The 27,344-nt window shown below is 44.1% G+C and overlaps 1 protein-coding gene across 1 annotated transcript in view; it reads right to left on the bottom strand.

Annotated features, from left to right (window-relative positions):
• The window catches only part of MAML2 (mastermind like transcriptional coactivator 2), a 346,338-nt gene that overhangs the window by 102,626 nt on the left and 216,368 nt on the right, over positions 1–27,344 (bottom strand). The window contains exon 2 of the mRNA XM_047691203.1: positions 7,841–9,274. Coding sequence (XP_047547159.1) covers positions 7,841–9,274 — 1,434 coding nt within the window. The remainder of the gene's footprint in view (positions 1–7,840; positions 9,275–27,344) is intronic.

Below are 27,344 nucleotides of genomic sequence, written 5' to 3'. Positions count from 1 at the left end.
TGCAAATTCACTCTATTGTGCTCTGAGCTATTACATACTAGGATGACAAAATAAAACAGACATGAAAGTGGAATATCCAGTAAAAGAGAGCTCTACTCTGTAAAAGGTTAAAATAACACATTCAAAGTTGAATTTATAGCCTTATGGGAAAGGCCCATGTGATTTGGATTCAGTTATTGTACAAAGTGAATTTATGTGTCCCCAAGAAGAACCCAGTGAGTATCCAGGACAGACGTCTCCTTCACAACAAAAGCTCATCGAGGAGTTGGGACCATGCCTTCCTGATCTTACAGATGGGTGCAAAGAGGGTTCTCTACATCACGTGATCTTTTCATCTCCAATTCCTGGCACCTTGTAGGTGCTCAATAAACTCTCATCATACGAACGCATGTATGCATTATGGTTTTATCCCGTGGTGAAACTCTAACAGGGACCCCACACAGTTCTTAAATCCTGATGGAGCATGTTAAAGGACAAGAAAGGGAATGAATTTTCTTTATCATTTAAAAAAGCTAACCAAACTCTTGAAATTTTTTCCTTGAAAAACGAAGTCATCTACCACTCCCCTGGGCATTCTCCATTTTTATCTGCGATCAGAGGTACCAAGACACCCGCCAGCAAATCAGCCTAGCAACAAAAGCAAGAATAAACCAAGCCTGCGGTAGGATGAAAACAGCTCAGTTTGAAAATACTGTCTGATTATTTAATCTTTTAAAAAGATGTTTAAATTTTTTTTGTCCTTTACCATATCTTCTTTGTTCTGAGTGGTGGTATCAGTGTCCAGACGGTGTCTGACATACAGCAAACCCTCAACAAACATTTTTTGAATGAATGGATAAAAACCATTGGTAGAGTTCAGAATGGGGCAGTACTCAATTTAGCCTGAGATCTTTTAGCTCATGGCTCTTGGCTGGGCAGGTGGGGAAACCTAAAGATCTGTGGATTCAGACAAGGCAATGTCGGTGAATTTGCTTGAAGATCCCTCTCTGTGTCAGAATTCTTGGCTTAAATTTTCCCTGAGGTAGAAATAAACTGGGCACGTAAACAATCACGAAATTTCGAACAGATTCCCTAGCAAAGGCTCTGTTAGCACAACCCAAACCACATCTACCTAGTTGCATACTTTAAGCAGCACAGTAGTTATTAACACTGGGCTTCAAGTCAGACCAGTTCCTAACTGTAGTTCTGAGCAAGTTATTTAACCTCTCTGAGCCTCAGTACCCTCAAAGGGGTTGATAGTATCTACCATTTGGGCTGTTCGCATGTGGCACGGAATTGGTACTAATGTGAAAGCCAACAAATCAGCTAACAGAAACTAATAAGACACATGCAAAATCCCCCTCCTGCTAATTTTGCCAATCAAGATTCTTCAGTACAGATCAGATTAACATACACGTTTGGAAATTTATTTGGGCTCAGCCCTAGCACTGGTCTTATGGAATATTAAAAATGCATTTTTATTTTCTTTTAAACTGGAAAGATAAATGACGAAAATATCAAAGATAAAATGAAAATGCAAACATAGTATGTTCTTGGTCTGCCACGGACAGTCCTTGGTATATATCAGACCTCGTCCCTCTTGCCAGCCCAGCCCAGCCATAGTGAGTCATAACAGAAATCACCAAATTGTCAAGGGTCATTTGCAATGATCACCTAGCATCTCTTGGGTCTCTATCCTAACTTCAATCTAGACTTTATGTCATTTATATTTGACCCATGACCACAGGTTTACTACCATCTTTTGGCCTCACTCCTGGATTCCCAGTATACTGATTGATTTTGTGTCCCAGTTTGTCTAGGACATTGGCTTGGCCTTGTTTTTGGCCCTTCACACTCTGACTTCTTTTGATCTGGTTCTAGCCCCTAAATCTGGCACTAGCCTAACTGGCACTAGCCTAACTGGCTGACCCTTTAGCCAATCTGTGGCTCCTGGCAAAGGGGTGGTTTGGAAGTTATATTGTTGCAGAACACTGAATCCATGTTCTGCATTCATTGGGATAATACTGGGATTATTTTCCCAGTAGAAAAGGCATTCCCAGCTGATTCAAGGTTCTATCTCTTCTCTGGCACTTTCACTGGGCGATTATAAGGATTTGTCAGTATATGAGTGCCCCAGTGATTCCTCTACCCTCAAGTGGGTGTTCTTTAAGACCAGATACATCCAAAATTACCGGGGTGCCTGGGTGGCTCCGTGAGTTAAGCTTCTGTCTTCAGCTCAAACCATGATCTCAGGGACCTGGGATCGAGCCCTGCATCGGGCTTTCTACTCAGCAGGGAGCCTGCTCCCCCCGGCCCCCGCCACCTACCTCTCTGCCTACTTGTGATTTATCTGTCAAATAAATAAATGAAATCTTTAAAAAACAACAACTAAAAAAAAAAAAACCACCAAAAACCCACAAAATTACTTTAAAGAAGAAGGGGTGAGAACATGAGACTTGCCTGATTTACGCCAAGGGTTGATATGTAAAGCGGTGAAGGATAAACTTGGCTAGGCAGAGAGAGCAGGGTGAGGTTCTTGATGTATGATTGAGGCTCTTAATATATGATATAAAACTTGGCTTTAAACTAAGGAGGAAATGTACAAATTTATGTTTCGGTCATAACAAACCATCCATTCACTGGCTGCGTTCCCTCTCAGAATTTTTAGAGATGGGATAATTCTAAACCAAATATAGAATCCACTTGAGTTTCATGGATCTAATGTTAGAAAAAAAAATTCACACTTTTAAGTGTCTGATTATACAGCTCTGACAAAGATCACTTCTTGGTTCAAGAGGTTAGAGCTTTTGGACTGAACTCTCACAAGCCCTAGTGAACCAATAATTCTTTCACACCTTAAACAAGTACTCAGTGACTTGAAGATAAATCAGAACTGCATGCGTTATGTCCCTCTCCTGCCCTCTCCCATAACCTTCAAATCAGAAAGGGAAGGAAATTATAGCCAGGAGGTATTTCCATTTGCCAAGCCCCAAACATTAGCAAGACAGAGTCACTGAAGACATTTTGTGAAATACCAAATACCATTTGTTCTCTCAGTATCCAGAGAAGGGATTACTTGAAACCACCCCAGGCATGGAACGATAAAGAGGTCTCCAACAATTTGATTATGCTGTGTCCATCTCTCAGGCATCCCTCACATCTAGGAGAACAGAGATAGGTACCCAATAAAGAGGAGCACAGGCTCTCCCTAGTATATTCTTTGCCTGATTGCAGATCTGTCTGGGTGAAGAGCTCTGAAGGGTGATACTCTGCTGGGTAAATTACAAGCAACTGATTGACAAATTCAATCTACCATCTTGTAGCAGAAAGACAAGATTTCCACCATGTCTAAGATGAAAGGACTCCAATAATCAAATCCCAAAACAAGTCTTCGTATGTTTGGTACAAAGTGAGTATCACAAACAGAAAAAATTTCATGACCAATGCTTTCATTTAGGACACTCTAGTTGATAAACTTAAGAATTGCTTAATTCCCAATCTCTCCCCTCCTATGCCTTCAGTCATGAGTAACAGAGACTTTGCTAATTGGGAATGAGAACACACATTTGTACGGTTTCCTATAAATGGTGAGGTTAAACCTCCCTGAGCTGAGAATACTTGGCAATATACTAGATGAGACAATAAGAATTAGAAAAACCTTAAATATACGCACATCCAAATGAAAGTTGCTTCTCAAAATTATCATTTGGGAAGCAACTCATTTATTACTTTACCTCCTTCAGAGAAAGTTCACAAGCCATATTTGAAATCCAGTCCTATCCTATCACCTATTCCTCATTTTTGACCCAAAGCAGCATTACCCATCTTGAGTGATTTCAAAGATCACCCTAACAGGATGAATATTACTGCACTGGTAATAATCCACTCAATGAGCTCAAAACTCTGAACACAATTCCCGGAGAAAAACTCTGTAACCATATTGAACAATGATACTCTTATTAGCAGGAGTCCAACCGCCCAAAGGTGAATGCTTTTAAGAAGGCACCACTTATTTGACCATAGAACTCTGGTACACTTGCTTACAACTCAGACACAGGACTTCCAAATCCTCTCTCTTAGAACTGCTGATCAGGAAGGGACAATTTGATTCAATATACAAAGTTAGGACAAAGCCGTAAATGTGTCACCATGTCCAGCCTGTATAGAAGGGGTCTTCAGCCTGAAATGCTGCTGCCACTTACATCACTTTTAAAGGGCTTTCTTGAAAAGATGAAAATTGTCTTGGCATCATGTGTCATAGGCACTGGAAACGGTTTAATATTATCTAAGACACTGGAAGATATTTGTTGATTTGGCCATCAGCACCCACTGGTGTGCTTGGGTTCTGGAAGCTTTGATGGGGACAAAGAGGACATGAGTGTGGTGTATAGCTGTAGATATGAAAAATGGAGCCAGAATCAGGACCTAGGATGGCAGGAAGGCTCCCAAAGAAGGGCTGACAGGATATAGAGATATATTTCCTGTTATAAATCGCTTATTTTGGATAGCTCCATAATGTTCACCATCAAGAAGGTCAGCTGTCACACAGATATTTTTCGATTCTTTTCTTTAACAACTCTGAAGGTGAGAGATTTAAGACTTTCTTTATCCCCAAAGCATTTCATCTACCCTGTAGATTACGTAAATATGCCTCATATTATAGGAAATATTCTTTTTGAGAATTTCGCAATGGTCTATAAGTGGTCATTCATTTCCCAACATATCCTACCTGTGAACTGTATAGTCAGTGGCTAAAAGCACAACCTTCAAAACAGACCATCAGAATCCTGGCTCTGCCACTTCTTATCAGTGCAACTTTGGAAAAGTTACTTAATCTCTCTGTGCCTCAGCTGTTTCCCCTGTCAGATGAGAACAATGGTATTTCCTCCATATGGGTGAAATGAGATACCATAAGGAAGAGAGACAGAAGTCATGTCATTTACAGGGTAAATAATGAACACTACCTCTTATTAATATCTAATTATATATTATTTCCATTTTTATGATCAGAAGACTGGGCTTAGTGAGGGCAAATCACTACTCATTCACTATACTGCTGGACAATACAAGAATGAAGGATAGTTTCCTTTTATTTCTCTGAAACTCTTTATGTTAGAATTTGAGACTTCTAGTTTCTATATCATTGATGTCTGCTCTAATCTTGATTATTTCCCTTCTTGTGTGTGGGGTTGGGTTAATTTGTTGTTGATTCTCTAGTTCTTTACAGAGTAAATGCAAGTTGGTGCAGCCACTTTGGAAAACAGTGTGGAGATTCCTTAAGAAATTAAAAATAGAGCTACCCTATGACCCTGCAATTGCACTACTGGGTAATTACCCCAAAGATACAGATGTACTGAAAAGAAGGGTCACCTGTACCCCAACATTCCTAGCAGCAATGGCCACAGTCACCAAACTGTGGAAAAGAACCAAGATGCCCTTCAACAGACTAATGGATAAAAAAGATATAGTCCATATATGCAATGGAATATTATGCCTCCATCAGAAAGGATGAATACCCAAGTTTTGTATCGACATGGACGGGACTGGAGGAGATTATGCTGAGTGAAATAAGTCAAGCAGAGAGAGTCAATTATCACATGGTTTCACTTACTTGCGGAGCATAAGGAATAACACGGAGGACATTGGGAGATAGAGAGAAGTGATTTGGGGGGAAACTGGAGGGGGAGACAAACCATGAGAGACTGTGGACTCTGAGAAATAAACTGAGGGTTTTGGAGGGGAGGAGGGTGAGGGTTGGGTGAGCCTCATGGTGGAAATTATGGAGGGCATGTATTACATGGAGCACTGGGTGTAGTGCATAAACAATGAATTTTGGAACACTGAAAAAAAATTAAATTTTTAAAAATAAAACAGATATGTGATATTAACAGCAAAAAAAAAAAAAAGAAAAGAATTTGAGACTTATTCCAATGCATCACCTACATAAGAGTAATACTTGTTAAAAATATTCTGATATCATACATGGCTCTTTCCATGATAATCATAATAACTGTCAACTTTGTTCTAAACTCTGGGTGCAAAACAATCTCATTTTTAAGGGATTTATTTATTTATTGTAGAGAGAGAGGGAGAGAGAGCGTGAGTGCACATGTTGAGGGGGAGGGCACAGGCGCAGGGAGAGAGAATCTCAAGCAGGTTCTCTGATGAGCACAGAACCTGACACGGGGCCCAATTCCACAACCCTGAGATCATGACCTGAGCTAAAATCAAGAGTCCAATGCTTAACCACCTGAGCCACCCAAGTGCTCCTTAATTTTATTCTAAAAAAAAAAAAAAAAACAAAACCCATCCTAGGATATATTATTATCACCCCCATTTACAGGTGAGAAAACACATGTTTCGTGAGGTCCAGTGACTTGCTTGAGGTCCCACAGCTAGTGAATGTCAGAGTAAAAATTTGAACCTAGATTCATCCAAACCAAAATGGCTACCCAGCCATTAGGAATGAGTTCCACAATAGCGTTTGTTTATTAACAATCCCCAAATTACCTGTTAAAAAGGAATTTTGTAAAATATGCACATGACTCTATTTAAGTCCATTCTTCATCAACTACAGTTGAAAAAAAAATACACTTTTTTTTTTTTTAAACCCCACACTACTTAAATGGGTAAGAGTGCAAAACTTTGCTTGGTGTGGAGCTACTGAATGCTGGTTGAGAGCCGTTTTTCTCCTGGCACACATCTAGGGAAAAGGTTAGCTTGGCCACGGTCTGTGGTGCTTGTGGCATTCTTTTCTGGGCAGTAGCCGTGAAAACTACTCTAGGAATGTGATTGAAATTAGGCTCAGTGCCGTCATAATATCCTGACATATTGTTTTGACGTGTAATGTGTTGTCTTTGTGCTTGGCCACTAACGGAGACCCGTCAAATTACATGCACAAAGCAACATTCAGACTTTCTTCCTTCCAGGAAGAGTCTCCGCCCTCGAATTCCTTGGGGGATCTGAATTTCCTCGCGGGATTGGAGTTTCCTCGCTAGCACGTGCTCTCACGGCACAAAGCTATCTCTTCGTACTACTCACGTATAGGGCAGAATAAAACTTCGGCTTTATATTAATCACAGGATATAAGGTAACCACAGATATTTTTTTCTGTTTGTAGTGATGATGATATCATCCTTCAACACTTAATTCAGGCATTACTTTCTCCCAAAGACTTCCCTGGTAGCCCCTTGCAGGGTAAGACACCGAACCTCTGTGATCTCATGTGATTAGCCTTTCCACTTAGCATTCAAATGAGAGTTTTAAAGCCTGTTTCTCTCCTCTCCTGACTGTGCCTGAAAACAGGGGCCATGCCTTATTTAATGCACCAGCATGGAGTCCTGGCAGGATCTATTACGACACGTTGGGCATTCAGACATTTCAGTTGGTTGGTGTGAATATAGACGGGTCATTACTCTTAATATCATGTCTGGACTTATGTCAGTTTTCAGCATAATCACAACATCTGGCACATGGTAGGTACTCAGGACTCGCATGTCGACTTAATGACTGACTGAGTTACTGACTGCAGGAATAGACATCAGGTGTATCCAGATCTTACTGCCAACTGGACATGTCACTAAAGGTCATGAATTATAATGCAACATTCTTAATAAGCAAGAGCCTTTGACTGCTGCAGATCCCAACAAGAGGAATGATCTACAAGGAAATACTAGCTCTTGCCTCCAGATGCCCGGTGAGAGCGGGGCTTCCTAAGGCCTTCATGGGCATCCGACAGGACCACTACTGCCTTTGTGTTCTTGATTCCGCCCCAACACAAACGTTGCAACCATAAGCATAAGGATCAGGCTAAGCGGTCTCCGGGTCCTCTGCGTTTGGGGTAGCAAAATTACAGTCTTACCGGTCGGTGCTGTTGGGAGACTTGAAACCCCAGGCCTGTGATGGGCTGGTTCTGCATTTTCTGAAGCAGGATCTTTTGCTGGAGTGGCAAGGGGGACCTTAGCAAGGGCTGGCTGGACAGGGCCTGGGTGGGCTGGGACGGCTGCTGCGGCGGCTGAGCTGAAATGGAGCTCTGGGGCTGCTGCGGCTGTTGAGGCTGCTGCTGGGTGTAGTGTAGGAGAGAAGGCTTATTCTGGGAAGGCAAAACCGAAGGCATCTGCTGGCTTGCTTGATCTGAGTTAAAATGGAACAAAGGCTTAGTGTTGCCATGACGGGGTTCCATGGCCGTGTGCGGGGTGTTCATGAAACTTCGACTGAGATCCTGAGGCTTCTGCTGCATGAGCACGTCCAGGTGCCCTCCCTGGGCAGACGGGCTGGCCTTGTACATGTAGTTGGACATCCCCTTCGGCTGGCTGCCACTGCCCGCCACCCCGGCCATGGGGGAGCCCTGCGGGCTGAATGGTTGCTGGCCGAAAGAAGGGCTGGGGATTTTCTCCTGCCCAAATGGACCTGGCGACGGTCCGGCTGAAGAGGGCAAGGCTGACCAGGCGGTGGGCTGGTGTTGTTGCATCCGGGCATGTTGCTGGCGGTTGGCCGCTATCTGTTTGAGCTGCTGGGCATGCGACACTTCCTGCCAGCTGGGCAGGGCCCGGCTTGCCCCAGAGGCTGTCTGCGACTGAGCCTGGCTCTGTGGCACAGAAGGGACGGGGGAGGAAGCGGAGAGGGCGGAGTTGGCCATGGAGAAGGTGGGGCCAGCAGATGGGGGCCTCAGCTGAGGAGAGCCTGAGGGGCCCTGGGTTAGACCTGGGGAGTATTCACTCTTGATCACTGTCTTCTCCACGGGCAAGGAGGGCCTGGGAGTGCTCCTCTGGCTCTGCTGACCCAAGTCAATGTTAAATGGGTCGTCCTGCTTGATGGTGGCGTTGATCATGTTTTCCAGCTCAAGGTCACTCATGGGAGGCACTGAAATGTTTGTCAGTTCATTGAACAGCTCCTGCAGCTCTGGGTCCATCAGCTGCTCTACGGGGTCCTCTCCGTACCTATTGGAAAACATAGCCTCCTGGGTCAGCTGGCCATCCATGTGCTTACTGCAAGACAGAGTCTCCCCAGGTTCCTTCTTCACTTCCTTTAAGCCCATGTTAAAGATACCGTTTCCGGGAGGATGGGGTGGCAGAGTGTTAGTCTTCCGTAGGGATGCTTGGCTCATGGGCAAGGTCCCTGACATAATTGGATTTTGTCCATTGTTTACTTGGAGGCCCCCTTGTCCAGCAGAGAGGTTCTCCCCGACGCGGATTCTCTTGATATCAAGGAATGAGTTGTCCACAAAGCCATTGGGCCTCTTGCTGTTGGCGGGAGACAGGTTACCCACCTGTTTTCTTTTCAAGGAACCCTGGAGCTGAAAACACAGGGAGGATAAGAAAGAAAAATATGAGATATTATCCAGATACGCTTTTAGTCAAAAGAGACATGCTATTTCAATGTTTTGTTTTAATTTTTCCCATTTACACACAGGATGAATTCAGAAAGAAAAAGGTACCAATGAAACACAGTCTGGAATGGAATGGAACTCACCCGACAGAATAGACTGTTCCTGGAGGAGCAGGTCAGTGAGTGATTAGAGATCCCACCGGTTCCCATGATCAGAACATAGGTCAGTGGATGGAAAATACTTCACATGCCACCACAAGTCATTGATAATAGCTACAATGTGTCACCGAATGTGGTTTTCTGGAGCAGGCCGAAACACTCCACATGCATGCACCCACGGCCCCACACAGCGACAGACGACTGGAATGAGCTCCATTTTGACCAAGATGGGACACGCCGGACAGTCTAAAGGTAGGACACAGGTTCCAGTTTCTCTTTTTTCAAGGATTCATCTGTGAAACCCTTCATCACTATTATCCTCTAAGTAAGTAATTAGAAGAGTTATATCCAAGGAGAGAGTGTATCTGTTATTCTACTCTTTTTCTTCCTGTAATTCCTCACCTTTGCATCCACACCCACGCTGAAACATTGTGTGGGTGCACGAACACTGTGAAGTTATCCTTTATCTAATGAGACCCTCTGAGCACAGAATTTCCTGGGGATTCATTTCTTATGATGCCTGTCTCGAAAACTTAAAACCAAAACCAAGGTGCAGAGAACCAGTATTGCGCATTGTTAAGAAGTCAGCCTCAGGAGCCTGCTATGCTGCACTTAGATTCCTGTTCTATTGCTGAGTGCTGCGTGACTTTTCCACTCTATGTATCCAAGCCTCAATTTCCTTACCTGCAAAATGGGGGTGATAGCACTGATTCGTAGGAAGAAATGAGACAATGCACGTAGAAGTTCAGCACAGTGCTTACGATAATCAGAACTCAATAAATTCTAGTTTATATTAAAAAAATGGCTTACCACATTCTCAAAGAGGAGAGCCTCTCCAAACCACGAGAGTCACAACCAAATGTTCAAGCACTTCATTCACTAACTCAGTGATTAGATTGTGTGACGTGCACTTTAGATATTATAGGGGAAGAAACTGAGGACCATACAGTCATATCGATAAATGAATGAGAAACAAAACATTCACCATTGATCTTGAGATCCTTGTTGGTTTGCATCTAAAGTGAGAGACAGTATCTATCCAAGTGTGGCTTTCCCAGTAGAGCTGACCCACTTAAATTATTTAATGTTTGCTCAGGATAATTGTAAAATACCTGAGGCAGGATACTTCCCAGATACAAAATGCTACCACTTTCCTTTTTCTCTCCACCCTCCTGATGATTTCTAGGTAACCTAAATAGTAAATGAAATTAACATAACTGAGCATCTATTATATGCCAAGTATTTTAAATATGGTTGCTTTATTTTTCTTAGTCTTTACAATAACCTGAATCAATATGTATTATTTGATAGCTATTATTTTATAGATAAGGAGACCAAGGCTCAGAGAGGCTAAGTAACTTGTCCAGTGCCACACAGCTAGTCAGCGGCAGACCTGGGCTTTAACTCAAGGTCTGTGTAATTCTGCAGCCTGAGGCATCTCCACTAGAGTATGCTGCAATTGGCTTGTTTAGGGCTAGGGTCTCCCCTGTGTGAAGGGGCCAAGGGCAGTGAGCAGACAGACATCCCGAATTTTTGGTGAAGTGAGAGGAGTCTGGGAATGGCTAGGATGCAGTTACAGGGTCAAATGTGAACAGTATGTTTCTTGTCATGGAGTTCTTCAATCCCTATTTCAAGAATCTCTTATCTAGGGGTGCTCAGTTGGTTAAGCAGCTGCTTTCGGCTCAGGTCATGATCCCTGGGTCCTGGGATCCAGCCCCTCATCAGGCTCCTTTTTCAGAGGAGAGCCTGCTTCTCCTTCTCCCTCCGCCTGCTGCTCTGACTACTTGTGCTCTCTCAAATAAATATATAAAATCTTAAAAAAAAAAAAAAAAGAATCCCTTATTCCTTTACCTATGGTTTTGCTCACTCACAAGTGGTATATAGTTAGGGTGGATGTCCCATGCTCTTCTAACCTGTTTTTACCTGTTCCCATTGCTGACTGGTAATCAGAGAAAGGAACCTGACCTTGACTGGGCCAATCAGTTCCTGCCAGAGGAATTCTGGAAGTGGAGAAAGTGAGATCAGGCTTTCTTTGGATGACTGCATCATCATTTACAAAACTTGTGAGCTGTTGTTCCAATATCCAACCAAAGCCTCAGAGGAAGTGAGTCTGTAGAAAGAGAGAAGACTAACAGAGAGAAGAGAGACACAAGTATTGGCAAAATTTCAGGGCTGGGTTTTAATCCCAGATCAGCCTGTCTCTTGACTTGTTTTCCTTGATACATTGTGGAGTCTTTAGAATAAATGTCCTTTTTTGCTTGAACTAGCATGAGTTGGGCTTCTGTTATTTTCAACCAAGAGGCCTAACAAACTCCCATGAAATGTCACGTTGGGTGATGCATGACCTGCAACAAGGCATAGGTATACTTTGCCCCTGGGTGTGAAGCTCCGCATTCTGCCATCACTGCTGTCTTCGCACATTTGCTGACTGCTGAGCTCGCTATGCACTGACATAGGCAACAACATCACAGAACACTGTCAGCCATCACCACACTCAGCAGAAACTCAAAACGCCCCCCAGCTGTCCTTGGGGGTCAGAAAGAACAAAGACCACAGGGGCTCAGCCATGTTACCTCAAGAGTGGCCACAGTTTTTATTCCAGTGTAAGTTACGTTTTGCAAGTCTTTTCACAACCAGTAAAGAACAAACAAAGGAATACATTCTTTTTTCAGGTTTGGGTGCTTGCCTTTGATCTACTTTCCACTGCTTGGAAAGAACCTGTTCTGCCAGATTCTCCCATTGCTCAGGCCACTCCCTGGGCAGTGCCTTGCAGAGTCTGGGAAGGAGCCCTGGCACGTTCTCTAAGCCACCAGGACTGGAGGGGCTGTAACAGAATTGGTGGCGGTAGCAACAACAACAACAACAACAACAATAATAGTAATAATAATAGCAGTCATTTGTTGAGGGTTTGCGTGCTAGGCAAGGCATCCTGATAAGGTCTCTGCGTGGATAGTCTTATTTAAGTCTCACAATAAGGAAGAATTCTCCCCACACCTCCGAGAGGCTGATGTTAATTCTACCCAGCCGCCTCCCCTCCCCAGTTTACAAAACAGAGAATAAAGGCTTGGAGACTGAGACTTCGAGGTCATGCAAATAATAAGCAGTAGAGCCAGGGGCATCCAATTCCTGGTTTTGGCTTAGGTCATGATCTCAGGGTTCTGGGATCGAGCCCTGCGCTGGCAGGAAGTCTGCTTAGATTCTCTCTCTCCCTCTCCCACCTGCCCCGCCACTTGTGTATTCTCTCCCTCTCTCTCTAAGAAGAAAAAAAAAGCAATAAAGCCAGAAATCCAACCAAGCATTTGAACTACAGAGCCTGTGCTGTGCGGTAAACGGTATCCTTTATAAAGTGTTATCTCTTAGAACATTTTCCTGCCCATACTTAGAAAATAACAGGCACAGAGGGAGTAAGACTTGTTTCTTAGGTATATGTGTGGGATTACCACCAGCATAGTTGGAGGGAGGGGTGACTTCAGATGGGGGGCAGAAGTCCTCCTTCAGTGACGTCAGCTAAAGGGGATTCCACTGGGACTCCATCAGGCACGACACTTTAGCAAGAGAATTCTGGGGACAGTCTGTGTCCAGCCTCATAGAACTTTCTAATCAAAGTTATGTCATCAAGAGCCATCAGATGCACAGACACATTAGACATCAAGCTAACTGGCCAAGACAATCAAAGATTCTCCAAGTTTAACCTTGACTTTGAAGTGTATCCTTTGCTGGACTAGTTTCTCCATCGTATATGGCTATGAATTATGGTAGAGAATCTCTAAAGGTTCTGTAACAAAAGGCAAATATTCTAGAAGGAGTAGAGGAGGAACACAGTTTGTCACTAATATCTCAGTGAGAAATGGTTCATCAGAGAATTCAATGTCATTTTATAAGCCACGAATAGTCCCAGGAAATGAGACTCAGAGGAGGGAAGACCTGGGTTTAAATTGAAGACGAGGGGCAGGACAAGGGAAATGAGCAGCTCCACACTTGGACCTTTCCAGTGGCTGGGAAGCCAGGCTGCGGGAAGCTAGAAGTGTATAGCCTGAGTGCCAGATGGTCCAGCAACTTCCGGAAAGCAGTTAATAGTATTCAAACAGGACAGAAAAGAATTTCCACAAATAAATCTCTCACCCACCGCTGACTTACCCATTACGCACTGTTAGGTACATTACCTAGGGCCCACAGGAGACTTAGGGGCCCACAGAAATGTTTGAATTTCTTTTAAAACAGGAGAAATGGAAATTTTCAGTTGAAGAAATGTTTCCATACAGAACAGTAATATATTTATCTTTATGTCAGCATGTTCATAGAATATAATTCTTCATTTTTTAGTTTTTTTAAAGATTTTATTTATTTGTCAGAGAAAGAGTGAGAGTGAGCATGAGCGGGGGGAGGGGCAGGCAGAGGCAGAGGGAGAAGCAAGCTCCCTGATGAGCAGGGAGCCCGATGCGGAACTTGATCACAGGACCGTGAGATCAAGATCTGAGCCGAAGGTAGATGCTTGACCCACTGAACCACCCAGATGTCCCAAATACAGTTATTTAAATTGTGAAGGAAGAAGGGGCCCCCTCAGAAGAGCACCTGAGGCTCCCCCTAATAACCATTGCATATGGAAGCTTGCTAGGTACTCTAAGAGTTGTGTGGAGCCTCACAGGGCTCTCTGAACCTGTATTCCCATCCTCATTGCATAAGTGAAGAAATCGTGGCTCCTAACAGGAAGTTACATAGTGAATGATACAGAGACAGGATGCCCCCCGCCACCCCAGTCTGACTGGCCCCAGAGTCCTCGTTCTCCATCACTAGGCACATTGCTTGCTTTCCCTTCAGCCTTCAGCTCACCAAAGACTGACCCTGTTCTGGACACGGTGGACACAGAGACCCAAGACCTAAGGATCCCAGAACAAAGACGTATCGCACACACAGGGCAGAGGTAAGGGCGTTCGGGACACGTGGGGACAGATGACAGGGAGAGGCTGGTGACATCACTGGTTAGAGGTAGACGGTGAAAGCTCGGGACATCACCCTCAAGGCTCCAACAGGAGAAAGGGAAGAGACCAAGGGTCACTTGGTCAGTCAGAAAGATTTAGGAACCATGCAGAGAGAGCTCTGAACCCAGACCCAACCAAATCATCCCTGGCCTTAGGGAGCTATGCAGATGATGAAGCCGGTGGCAGGACGTAAAGTCTTCAAACGAGCCCCACGTTACTATTTACACTTTTCCCAACACCTACATGGGCTAGGAAGCAGTTTTTCTTGCGTACAATAAATCTGCCCCCAGACTTCTATGTTTAATTTGTGAGATTATGTGCACAATATCACCCTTTCACTGGCTATCCAAGGAAAGGGCTTCTTTCGGGAATGATTTCAACACAGCAAGTCTGGTCTGGATTGCACACCACACAGAAATCACTGTGCTTTGCTGAGGCCCAGCAGACTGTTTCTTTTCACTCTCGTCCTTGTTCGGATTCTCCTACGTGAACACCTCGGTGCTATTTCAGGCCTGTGGTCTCTGCTGGGGGAAGGCTGAGGCCTGCTCAGGGCCCCAGGGCCAGACAGAGTGACCTTCCTGCTCCCGAGGGGGCTGGGAATGGAGGTGCTGGGACAATGTCTATGGACCGGAAAAACCCAGCACGCGGCGGAGTTGGGCCAGGGTCCCTCAGTAAACTTTCCGGGGCCGGGGTCCCTCAGTAAACTCTCCTTTTGAACAGCTGTACTTTGCTCTTCCAAAGGACTTGAAACATAAACTTCCTGGAGGGATTTTTAAATGCCATTATTGCGCAATCGCCCGGTTTCTGTTTCTTGCCCTGCTCCCTATCCCTTTCCACAAAATAAATGCATTCTTTGTCTCCTGGGCTGCCCTAGAAACAGGGAATATGCCACACAAAGGTAACAATTCAGTCCATAGGTCACATCCCCACCCCCCTCAAAGTAGATTTCTGCCTTTCTCTTGTGCATAAGCACAAGAACCACATTTCCCACACTGCTGAGGTCCTCCGGGGAATGAGTATCTTGGTCTCATCATCTGTAAGCTTTCCTCAGGCCATTTTACTCATGGCTGATTAGTGAGAGGGTGGGGAGGGACCAACGCTCCAAATAACTTGGGATTCTTGAGTTGATTCCTAACATGAAGTCTGGGATCCTGGAAAGGTGGATTCCAGAGCTCAGTATAGTACCGGAGGTGAGATGATCTTCCCTCAGTCTCCTGCCCCCAACAAACTAGATGGGATTTTCAATCTTTTGCTAAAGGGCCCTGAATGCCCCCCCCTTCTTATTGGGCCCTTGCAGAGTTCTGAGCTATCTGGTATTGTGAAGTTATTGTTTTCTGCCCCTATAATGTTTACGTTTGCCCAGCTAGAGTTTATGCTCTTTGGGGGTGGGTGCCATGCATTATACTTGACTGGGTTTCTCTCAGAACCCACCACGATGCTGGGTATATTGTAGGTGTTCAAACAGTGGTCCGTGGGCAGATCTGAGAATCTGGGAAGCTGGATCCTTCTAACGAACGAGGAGGAAAACACTGGCGTAGCAAGAAGGCTGTGGGAACATTTTTAGTGTCAACTGTCAAGCAATTTAATGGTTCTCCTACAGTTTGGCTTGAGTGCTCAAGTTTTTCTGAACCCTGAAGTCAGAGGAAGGGGAAGCCCCAAGAACCGGGACCCCTTTGTCATCTGCGTGAACGGAAAGTGAAGGGGCACGTGAGGCTTTGTGACAGCCTCTGTGCCGAGTCTCTGGAAGGGATTCCGAAGCTGGGGTCCAATGCTTAGCCCCATCTCGACTCCATGCCCTATAAGATGAATGCGCGGGAGTGGAGGGACAGTCGGAGCATATGCCTTGTATGCTTTTCAATAACTTCCACTTCTATTTTTTAGAGAAAAAGTAGGAACTTTTTTCTTTTTTTGTAAAAGCTGTCAGGGAAGGCGTGTTAGATCTATTTGGGAAATTGGTTCCATAACTTTGTTCCAAAAGGTCTGAACTCTGAGATATGTGACTATTTGAGTGAAAAAAAGAAGAGTTACTTTTCATAAAATCCCCGGTGAAGTGTTATATGGAAGCAAGAATATTGCCAGTTAGGGATCTTGATAGAGAAAACAAGTCAACACACTGTCCTTCTAAAGACACTAAATGCCAAATGCCCCATATTTAAAACATCTTTAATGTTTCCCTGTCCTTTTCCCATCTTTCCTGGATGGCTTGTGGAAGAGTAACTAAAGAGCTGGAATTTGCCTCCAAAACCTTCGTCACAAGTGCAGGGGAAGGGTGTTTCACTGTAGTGTGGACAATTCTCAGTGTGGACAATTCCACCAATTCTGCTTGGAGACTGGTGCACATTTACCATTAACCTACAAAGCATTTGTGGAGAGAAAAGGGAAGAGAGGCAGACATCCTGTTTTATGGAGGCAAATGGGAGGACATGGGACTTCGAGAGGGCATGGAATTCACCCTGCGATGCACATGCTGTCCTCCTCCAGTTTATTGTATAAGCTTGGACTGGTCACTCACCTCCCTGCTAGTTGGGACACAACCTCATACATGAAGCACCATATGGGTTCCAAGCTCAGAGCAGCACTACATTACTGGGAGCTCCCTTTTAGTAGGAGAGGTAGAATTTGAACCCAAGCCTGTGTGATCCTTCCTACTGCCATCTTGTTACGTGTCAGGTGTGTGCTAGACAGAAGCAAAATGAAGAGAACGAAAGGGGCTTTTCCTCACCTGTATAATGGCATTTGCTTACTCATTCATTCAACAGGCATTTGTTTGGCACCAAGTGTATACTCTGTGAGACCGTCTATGTCACAGAGTTGCTGTGAGGACCGAGGGCTTAAAGCACATAAAGGGCCTGGAAGATTGGTCTTAGAACATGATGCTCAATGGCCGTTAGAACCAATTAAAGAAAAAAAACAAAAAAAAGAGGTTGACCAGTCTGTCTGGAAATAAAGCCAAAAATGGCCATGCCGTGTGACGGTTGCTCTGTAGGGTGTGCATGGGATTACAGTCACAGAGGGGAGGAAAAGAATCCCTCTCCCTTCCCTTCCCATGAAGTGTCCCCTGATGTGTAAATCAATGTGATATTTTGTGATATTCGGATATTCTGCTAGCGACAGTGTAAACAAAACCTGTCGTTTAACAACAGAGGCATGTTTAAATTAAATCAAAAAGTTCAAAGTAGGATGATTTTCCCACAACGTCTGCAATTTTGATGTCATTCCAGATCTACTCTGTGATAACCAGTGCGATCAGCCTGCTGACGACATCCTTAGTCACCCTGGCGAGTCTCTGCAATGGTCTTAAGGCAGGGGCCTATAGGAACCGTCTTTCAGAGAGCTACTCTCCAGGTTTAGCAGAAAAATGAACAGAATTATTCTCGAAAAGGCTCACAAACCCAACTGCTTTGTGCATGAAATGCTTTACCCGTGATTCACTTTTTTGCCCAAAACATATCAAAGGGAATCCAAAGTAAATGCTATGTATAAAATGTTGGCGATTCTCTTGAAATCTTGAAACGTCCTCCTCAGCAGAATGTACAGTGTAGGAAGCATCATTAATGATGTGGCTTCTCGCTCCCCCGTCGCTGGGGGGCCAGTCTGGAAGCTGTTGTTCGAAGGGGCCTTGCTAGAAGCCCAACTGCTTCGTGAGGCCTTGCCCTCCTACGTTCCTTCCTGTTCTTTCTCCTGGCTTTTAGGATTTTAGCACTCAGTCTGGTTGGTTTTTTGCAATTGTTTCAGGCCTGTGAGTTTTTTCATTATGACATCATGCCAAGATGATGTGGAAGATAGCTTATTGTCGCTCATCCGCTCCCCCTAGCCCAGGCCAGCACCAACCCAGGGAAGGACTCACAGACTGGCTGGTGATCTGACTTACTGGGCACTCACTGGTCTGGGAACACGAGATGAGTCCATGTATGGGGCATCTATGATTCTCTGCCATTGCCCGGGACCATGCCCCCTTTATACAGCCCAGGGCTGATTTCTTGGCAACTCTGTCCCACTGTGGAGCTGAGAGATACTGAAGAGGTAGGGAGAGCACAGGTGCTTTAAGAGATCGCATTTCTTTTCTTATGCTGGTGGGATTTGGACTCATAGCAAAACGCTGGTCAATTTGAGTATCAGGGGAACCGAGATGGCAGAGAGAGTGCCTCATACCACTCCAGGGTTGTCTACTAATTATTTTGGAGTCTGAACACGACTACTAAAGAACTCTCATCTTTTGGTAAAATAACCTAAAACACAGACACCCCTAATTCCAAAGCAGTGTGTCCCCTTCCTCTTCAGTGGCTTCTCTGACTTCAACAGGTATTAAAGGTCCCTATCCTCCTTGGCCTCTTTCTCCCGGATCCCAGTCTTCATTCTTCTTCAGGCTCCCACTGCTCCGGACACAGCAGCCTCCCCAGTAGCTTTCAAGGACATTCTGAGAATTTGACTCTGCATGGTGCCTCTCCCCACCCCAAACTGTTCTCCACGTAGCAACAAAAGGGATCTCCTTTTCACACCCCAGCTTTGGCTACATTACTTATTGTTATTATTTTTTACATTTCTAAAACACAAAGGGTGCTTTTAGCTTCAGGTCTTTGCATATATTGTTTCGTCTCACTGGAATAAGGGACCTCGATGGACTTGGCCCCCTCTATCAGACTTGGCTTCTTCTTCTCCCCTGCATCTCACCTTACTGTGACCCTGGCTGTGATTTTCCCTGGCCGCCCAGCTGAACCGCCAGCCTCTTGATTGCTTCATTCCTCATTACAATTTCCAAATAGTTTTAGGAATTGGCTTCCAATTTTTAAGTCCTTCTTCCATGTTATAAAATCAGCCCTAGAGACGGAGGCCTGAGCTGTGTGTTGTGATTCTGATCACTGTAATTCATCCTTAGTGTAACCCAAACAAATATGTCAGACATACTGTTAAACAACGGCAAACATCTAGAAGGAAACACTTCAAGATACTGAAGTACCTTCTGCTGGTGGGATGATGGAGGTCCCCCCCCCCATTTTATTCATATGTCTGTTGCTCTCTAATTTTTTTTTACATAAAACATATATTGCCTATATAATTGAGATTGAAGTGTGTCTGTCCTTGCTTACCACCTTCCTCTGAGAATCTGACCTCCATTCCCTAGTTGAGGGTTTCTGATCCTGGGACACTCCATTTCCTCCAGCTTCAGCAGATTGGATCAAAGTAGGTATTAGAATCAAACTGAACCAACTCACTGTTTTTCTGGTAAGTGGATATTGAAACAAGACCCTCTTAGCAGTCTCTGTGCACTTGCAATGAGAGATACACGTGGCTGCCAGTACTGGAGTCATTCTCAGCCATGGACAGCCAGAGACAGGGAAATCAATTCCACAGAGATGCAAAGTCCAGAGAAGAACCAGCGTTGGGAGACAGAGACAGAGAAAGTTTCCTGAAGAGTTCCAGTTCCTGGTTCCAGTACTCTGGGAGACTCAATTATACTTCCTGTAATCGAGACACCCCGTACCTTCTAAGAAATCTCCTCCTACCTTTCCTCTTCTTCCCTCCCTCCTTTCCTTCCTTCCTTCCTCCCAACTCTTTCTTTCTCTCTCCCTCCTTCCTTCCCACTTCCCTCCCTCCTTTCCTTCCTTCCTTCCTTTCTTCCTTCCTTCCTCCTTTTCTTTCTTTCTTTCTCTCTTTCTTCTTTTTCTTTCTTTCTCCTTCCCTCCCTTCCTTCCTCTCTCTCTTTCTTTCTTTTCTCTTTGCTTGGGATACTTTACAACAGCTTCTGCTACTTGGAAGGAATACTTCTCAACTAAAACAAAGACGTAAGAAAGCCAGTCATTACATTCAGCCTAAAGTTTTCATAAGGTAAAATGTGCAGTTTTCTTGCTTGATCAAAAATAGAAAAGCCGAGTAGAAGCTAAATGCACACACTTCTTTTGGTTTCTCTTTCAATTTTCCACGTGTGGTCACTCACCCAGCCCCTCCACGGCCTTGCTGAAAGAGGAGCCCCATGACTGGGGAGCAAGGCTGCTGTTCTGTGACAGCAGTGTGCTAAGAGGATTGCCACCCTCTGCCACACCTCTACCCTGCACACCCAGGGGAGTTCCTGAGATCACATCGCCCCCTGGTTCTCCCCTCAAAGCATCAAAACATCCTGAAATGAAAAACTTCCTTCTGAATCATGTCTGGACACCCCGGGCCAACAATGTGCAAACTCGTTGGGGTGCAGTCACCTGGAGACAGAGGCAGGATGGGCAGACCTTTTAAGAGGTCCCCACAATTTTGGGGCCATCTTGAACTCCATTACAAAGGAATGTTAAGCAGCATTTAGAGGGAGTTTGGCAAAGTACCTGAAAGCACCAAACAGCTCCTTTGATATTCTTGGCATTGATGTCATCATTCTTTTGAAACTTTTGAAGAAATATTTTTCTTATAGCAACTGTATCTAGGTTCAATATAGAGTGTTGATGTGTGCTTTCTCTAGTCTAATGTTAGCCCGAGTGACTGTGAACCATCTAGACAGATAGTCTTTTAGAGAGGACCTCAGCTTACGCTTCAGCCTGTGTTTATTTTCACATCAAAGACACATCTAAGGGGAAATTGCTTAACTAGCTCTATGAAACATGAAGAGGTTTACAGAGATATTTGGTTATAATTGAAAAAACCCAAACCAAAACCTATACTCCCGGCAATTTGAGCCTTTCAAGCCCAGAAATGAGAATTTATAATGGCAGATAGAAAAGTTCCTTTGCTATCCGTGAAGTCCTGAATGCAGGCTTTTTCAGGCAGGAATTAACATCCCACTATTTGCCATACATTTATGGGAAATGATTCTTGATGATTTAAATGACATGCAACGGGGGACAATAAAGCCTTTATATTGTTTGCAGTTTAACTACTCTTTGAAGCAATGTCCTATAGCTATCCAATGCCCTCACTTTGATCTAACTTGCTTAGCCCAGTAATTATATGACTGAGATGAATTCTCCACCTGACAGGTTCCAAGTCTTCATGTGTGGTCATATTCTTTGAAGAGGGGGAAAAAAAAAACACAAACCTACCTATACTGGAAAAGAAAATTTAACCAAGTCAAAATTGTGCATCAAGGGTAATTCTCTGTGTCAAAAAAGAAGGCTGGATAGGAGGCCTCCTCCCACATGATAAGAACCACTGTTTTCCAGGACATGCCTCTGTTCTTCTTGAGATTGTTAACCGAGAATGCGTTACAGTTCCTTTCCGTGAATTCATTTCATGATAAATCAGTATTGATCATCTTAAAAAAGAATGAGAGCAGAATCACTAACCTGGGCCTCAGGGATCTGCTAACTGACCACTCCTGGAGGGGACAGAACCGTCCACCCTGCTATGAATGGTCGCGGGACAACCAGGCAAGTAAAAGAGCTCATTTTGCTCCACTCCGCAAAGAAAACTGTTCAATGTGTTAAGTCTGCTGAAAATATAAAAGCACAGTCTTGATTCAGGAAGCTCATAATCCTCAGAAATATTGCTGCTGTTCATTGCATTTGCCTTTTAGACACAATACAGGACAGATTCAAACTAAGGACGCTCACCAACGGCAACCGTGGAAATCGGTTTTAATCCAGGACGTCAGCAGCAGTGATCCCCCCGGGACTTTAGCCCCTCACCCGCAAACATACATTTCTTCCCTGTAACCGGCTCACAATGAATATCTTGTATCAACTAGTTAGATTTCAATGATAAAACACTTCCTTGTCCATGACCGGTTCTCTGCATCTGTCATGTCTCCCCATACGCTATTCCAATTTCAAAATTGATTTTTCTCTTCCACTGGTGTATTTTCTTCACTCTCCTCAAGTCTCAACTCATAGCTCACTCCCTCTCCAAGCCTCATTGGGATCCCTGCTCTATTATTTCGAGCCCCGGTAGGCCACTCTATCCATGGTTTGCTTTCCTTATGTATTTAATGCTTTCTGCTTGTAACTGTTATGAAACCTTTACAGTCCCCCCAGCAAGACTGCAAACAATGTTACGTGTCTCCTAATGCCTTCAGAGGCAACAACGTTGTTGCGGGCAAGAGTGTGAGCTTCCGTGTCAGAGACTCAGATGTAAGTCCTGGCTCTGTCCTCCACGAGACAGGAGGCTCTGGGTAGTTTACCTCATGCTCCCCACCTCAGTTTCCCTCTCTGCATAATGGAGATAAAAGTTCCAGCTCAGCTGTTGAAGTGAGTCTCAAATGAGACCATGTCTATAAAGCCTGGACTCAAAACAGCAAATAATGGCTTCATAAATACAAGACCTTTTTTTCCTTTTTTAGTTTTTGGGGTCCTTTCCCAAGATTTAGATGAGAGTTAGGCATACAGCAAGCAAGGAAAGGATCAAACAGCATTCACTGAGTGACTGTGCCATGGGAGGCAATTTCCATACGTTATCCCTTGGAATCCCGGCTTCCCTATCTAATAGCAGCCTGACCATGGGCAAGTTACCTAACTTCTGTGCTTTCATTTTTCTCATCTGTCGGACAAATATTACATCTGTACTGATATCATAAAGTGATACACAGATTCAATGAATACATGCAGAGTGCTTAAAACAGTCCCAACACATCGAAAGTGCCCCATAATACCAGCTTTTATTATGATTACGATTAAATTGTTACAACAACCTTGAGAGAAGATATAAAGAGCCCCCTTTATAGACAAGAAAAATGAGACCACAAAGGGTTGCCCAGCTACTAATCGAACCAGATTTTCCTGGCTGTGAAAACCCATGGCTTTTATGAAAGGTACCCTCTGGAGGAAACTCCTATTTCATGCTAGGGGGTTAGTCCAAGGAAGCACTATGGTGACACCCAGGTCCTCAGGGAACCATACCTCACAGGTGAGGCTGCCGGGGAGCAGGCCCAGCAAGAGCAGGTAAGAAGTGAGTCTCAGCGAGACGTCCGACATGGCTTCTCTGTTGGATCACCAGGCAGAGAAATACAGTCCAGATTTTGAAGACATTAAAGCATTTTAAGCAAGTAAGTGGCATGATCTGAAATGTATTCTAGAAAAAAAGACTCTAACAACCAAGTAGTTGTGGGCAGTGTAAGCCAGAAGACTAATGAGGCTGTCTCAGCATCATTAAGAGATGGTGAGAACTGGATGTGGGCTAAGGTGGTAGAAGTGGAAATGAATATAATGGGAAAGAGCTTAGGAAAAACAGAAATCAAATGAACTTTGTGATTAATTCCACGTGGGAAAGGGGTGAGGGCCAAATACAGATTTCTAGATTCGTGACTGAGCGGATGATGGAATTGTTAGCTGAGAAAAAAGAATGTAGGGGGAGGAACGTGTTTCCTAACGGGATGGTGGGGAAGCAAATGATGGGTCTGAGCTTGAATCTGTTGAATTTGGGATGCTGTAGGACATGTAAGTGGTGACACCCCCTTACTAGCAAGAGAGTCAGCATTAAAGACCAAGCTCTATAGATGGGGGAGAAATGCACCAAGCATTAGTTGAACGGGTGGGGTTATGGGTGTCTAAATAAAGAGTGAGGAATGAGAAGGGAAGGGATGGGAATGGAATTTGGGGAATATCAAAAGTTAAGGAGAGAGGAATGAAATCATGAAAGGAGCAGATCAAGGGCAGAAGAAGAAAGCTTCAGGGAGGGAGAGAGCAACTCCATGAATGAGCAGAGGCTACCTGGAACAAAGGCGGAGCTGCATCTCTCACACCCGGCATTTGATGGTGGTTGGAGAAAGACCTCACATACAGTGTGTTCTGTGGACGGAACGGGAGGTCAGGAAAGGGAAACAAGGTGGGTAGATCATATTCCCTAAATGCTAGAGACAGAGAGGATAGCAGCTTAGGGAGTCATAGGACTGAAGTCTGCCTTGTCATTTTTTGTATCCCTTACAGCAGCAATTATGATACTTTGTATTTTGTAGGTATGCAAACATTTTTGAGTGGATGATTCTGTGTCCTGGCCTTATTCTTTCGTTTTGTCTCATCCATTTCTTCCATATTTTCTTCTCTTCCCTATTCCAGTAAGGGATGCAGTGAGGCTGTAATTCCTTCCTCAAATACTAGAGGGAAGGCCTGGAGTTTGCCTGTTTCTTCTGAAGTGGTGAAATAAATGATGTGTAATAAGAACTTTGGTGTACATCCAAAGCCAGCTGAGAAGTGAGGGAAGCCAGGCCCTAAGAAACATAGGTGTTAATGAGAAAGCAGAGATGTTGCATTACAGGTATTCTTCCGGTTGATTTCAAGTCCAAATGAATATGGGTAAGTGGGGAAATCCCATTTGGCGAACAGAAAAACTACCCTAAGGAAGACGGAAAAAAGAGATGGATAGCATTGGGTGGCTTCAAGGGCAATTCCAGTAGTGTGGATTTTCGGGAACTCTAAGGATAGGAAAAGCCTATTTAAAATGTCAACCTGCTTGATCTTGATAAGCAAAGATATTTCAAAGCATTGGGATTGGGTCTAATCACTTGTTAAATTAAGGTCACATATAGGATTGCTTTTGACCGGACAGTTTCATGCTACTGAAGAAGAAGGATCTAATGAAGTTTGATCTTTGGATGCCTATCATTATGTATTATCAAGCCTATCATTTTCTCCATCAAAGAAAACACAGTCAGAAAATAGGAGGAGGAGGAGGGCGAGAACAATCCAACAACCCTTGATCCATCTAAGCATCAGTGGAGGCCGTTCTCCATTCCCCGTGTTCACCTAGCAAGCGTACATCATTTCATTTTTTGCTTTGCTTCTCATCATATTTTTACACTTTCAATATCATTTAGTAACATTCTTTTCTCCTCCACGGTATGGAGAGTCACAGGTGCCTTTTTCTTTCTCTTTATTACTTTTGGCAGTAGAAAGAGAGATTTTTCTCTCTCTCCCATTGACCTTCACCTGTCTGTAGCAAATTCACTGCTTTATGACAAGAGCTAAGACGGTCATACGCAGGTGCAATTTATCTTTGCACGCAGTTGGTCTGCATGCATGTATCTGTGCGGGTAAGCGTCTCTTCTATTGTTTGACTCCTTTTAACTCCACTTAGATCTCTCTAATCACAGTTTGGAATTCACCTGAATTTCCCTGCTGGGAGAGCTGAAAAAGCTGACATCAAGTTGCAAAGACCACAGCTCTGAAAAGGAAATAGCACATCTTTATTGGTGGGATACATTAAAAGATATGAATGTGAGGTTTTTAAGTAAGAGGCTGCATACGCATAACCTCTAGGTGCTTGACAGTGACATTGTCCCACATGTTGGCCATGTCCTCCATAATTAAAGAAATGCTTTGTAAGAGAATAGAACTGTTTGATTTTCACATTGAAACATTATTCTGGGAATTCAGAGTCCACAGCTCGCTATGCCCAATCCAAAGCATGGAAATCGTTCATACAAATCTTTTCATGAGGTTGAGAGAGGTTTTTTGGCATTCTAGTTCCATTCTTCTCTGAGGGAGAAAATTTAATTTCTTATAATTTCTTACATGTCCATTCACAAGGTTAGGTTTTTTTTTTTTTTCTTAAAAAAAGTTGCTATAGCAACAACCACCTATTATGGGGTTCTTCCTTGAGTACTTACAAATGCTGCTTGCTAACAAGCAGATCCCTGTGCCCCATGGAGGTCCAGAGAGAAACATCAGCATATCCAGTAGGAAAAGATTAACCAAATGGTGTAAAGAAACAATTTTCTGAAACAGAAACAAAAGCACGGATGCTTCCATCAGTTGGGGCCCCGCATACATACTATGGTTGTTCCTCTAAAAAACATCAAGCAAATAATTCCCCAGTGACCAGGCTTGGGAGGGCCTTGAAGGGGGCGATGGAGAGGTAAGGGGACTCATCCAGGACTTTCCCAAAGAGAGTCTGAAGCTCTGGTTTCTGATCAGAACTCAGACACCATGTTGTGTGGCATGCAGCATGACCCAAAGCAATGTCCATCTCAAGGGTGTGGGATTGTGCCTGCTGCCCTATGTTCCTGGAGTGCTGGTAGGGTTCTGCCCAAGGAACTGTGTCCACCTCTTCCCCTTTCCTGGGGGCAGCTGGACCAAAAAGCCGAGTCACTGGCTATGCTCTTTGACCTACCTCAAGTGTAAGCAGTAGTATTTGTGCTGACCTCATGGCAGTCTATGAAGTGTACCAGGGTATAGAAGCCATCTGCTGAGCCAAAGGGAGACCGTTCTTCCATAGCTCTCTCCCTTCAGTGAGTCTACTTCCTGGGCAGGAGGGGAGGTCTTGCCCCTCGTCCCTAACCTTCACTCTCTACCATCATAATTTCCTTGGCTTGAAGGAATAACCGACAGTACGTTCCTGAGGCTAAACTCACCTCTTTCTGTGGAAGAGGACACGCACCTGGCCTTGTGAAAAGTGTCATCTGAAAAAGCCAGAACAGGGGAAGCCGAGAGAGAGCGAGAGAGAGAGAGAGAGAGAGTGTGTGTGTGTGTGTGTGTGTGTGTGTGTGTGTGTGTAAAGGCCACTGGGTCAATTGTGGAGAAGAAATGTCCAGCATTTCCCTCTGATTTCCCTCTGTGGGTTTGTCAGCAAAGGATCTGCCCTCTGCACTGGGGGGCCCACTCTATGTTTGAGTCATGGAAAATCATAGAGCAAGAGGCAAGAATGCAGAAATATGTTTGGCTTCATCTTTTAGGAACAAGCTGAATTCAGTTTGAATTTTGCAAGGGCAAAAACAAGCATAGTGTTTCTAGAAGATAAATGAGAAGGAGGAAGAAAAGGAGGAAAATAGAACACAACAGAAAAGTCCTTAAAAGAAAAAAAAACACTTTGTAGTTTTTTCCTTCTCAGTGACAAGCAAGGGATACTCACATTTAATCATGCTGTTCAGAAGAAAATACATTGTGCCAAAATTTATATAAGGAGAATTTCACTGTTCTGCATTGTTTTATTTCAGACTACTAGTTACTTCAAGTCTGTATTTTCAAATTCTTTCTTCAAGTATCTATGCCC

Source organism: Lutra lutra, chromosome 10, assembly GCF_902655055.1.
Source record: "Lutra lutra chromosome 10, mLutLut1.2, whole genome shotgun sequence".
NCBI lineage: Eukaryota > Metazoa > Chordata > Mammalia > Carnivora > Mustelidae > Lutra > Lutra lutra.
This window is presented reverse-complemented; position numbering and strand designations above follow the sequence as displayed.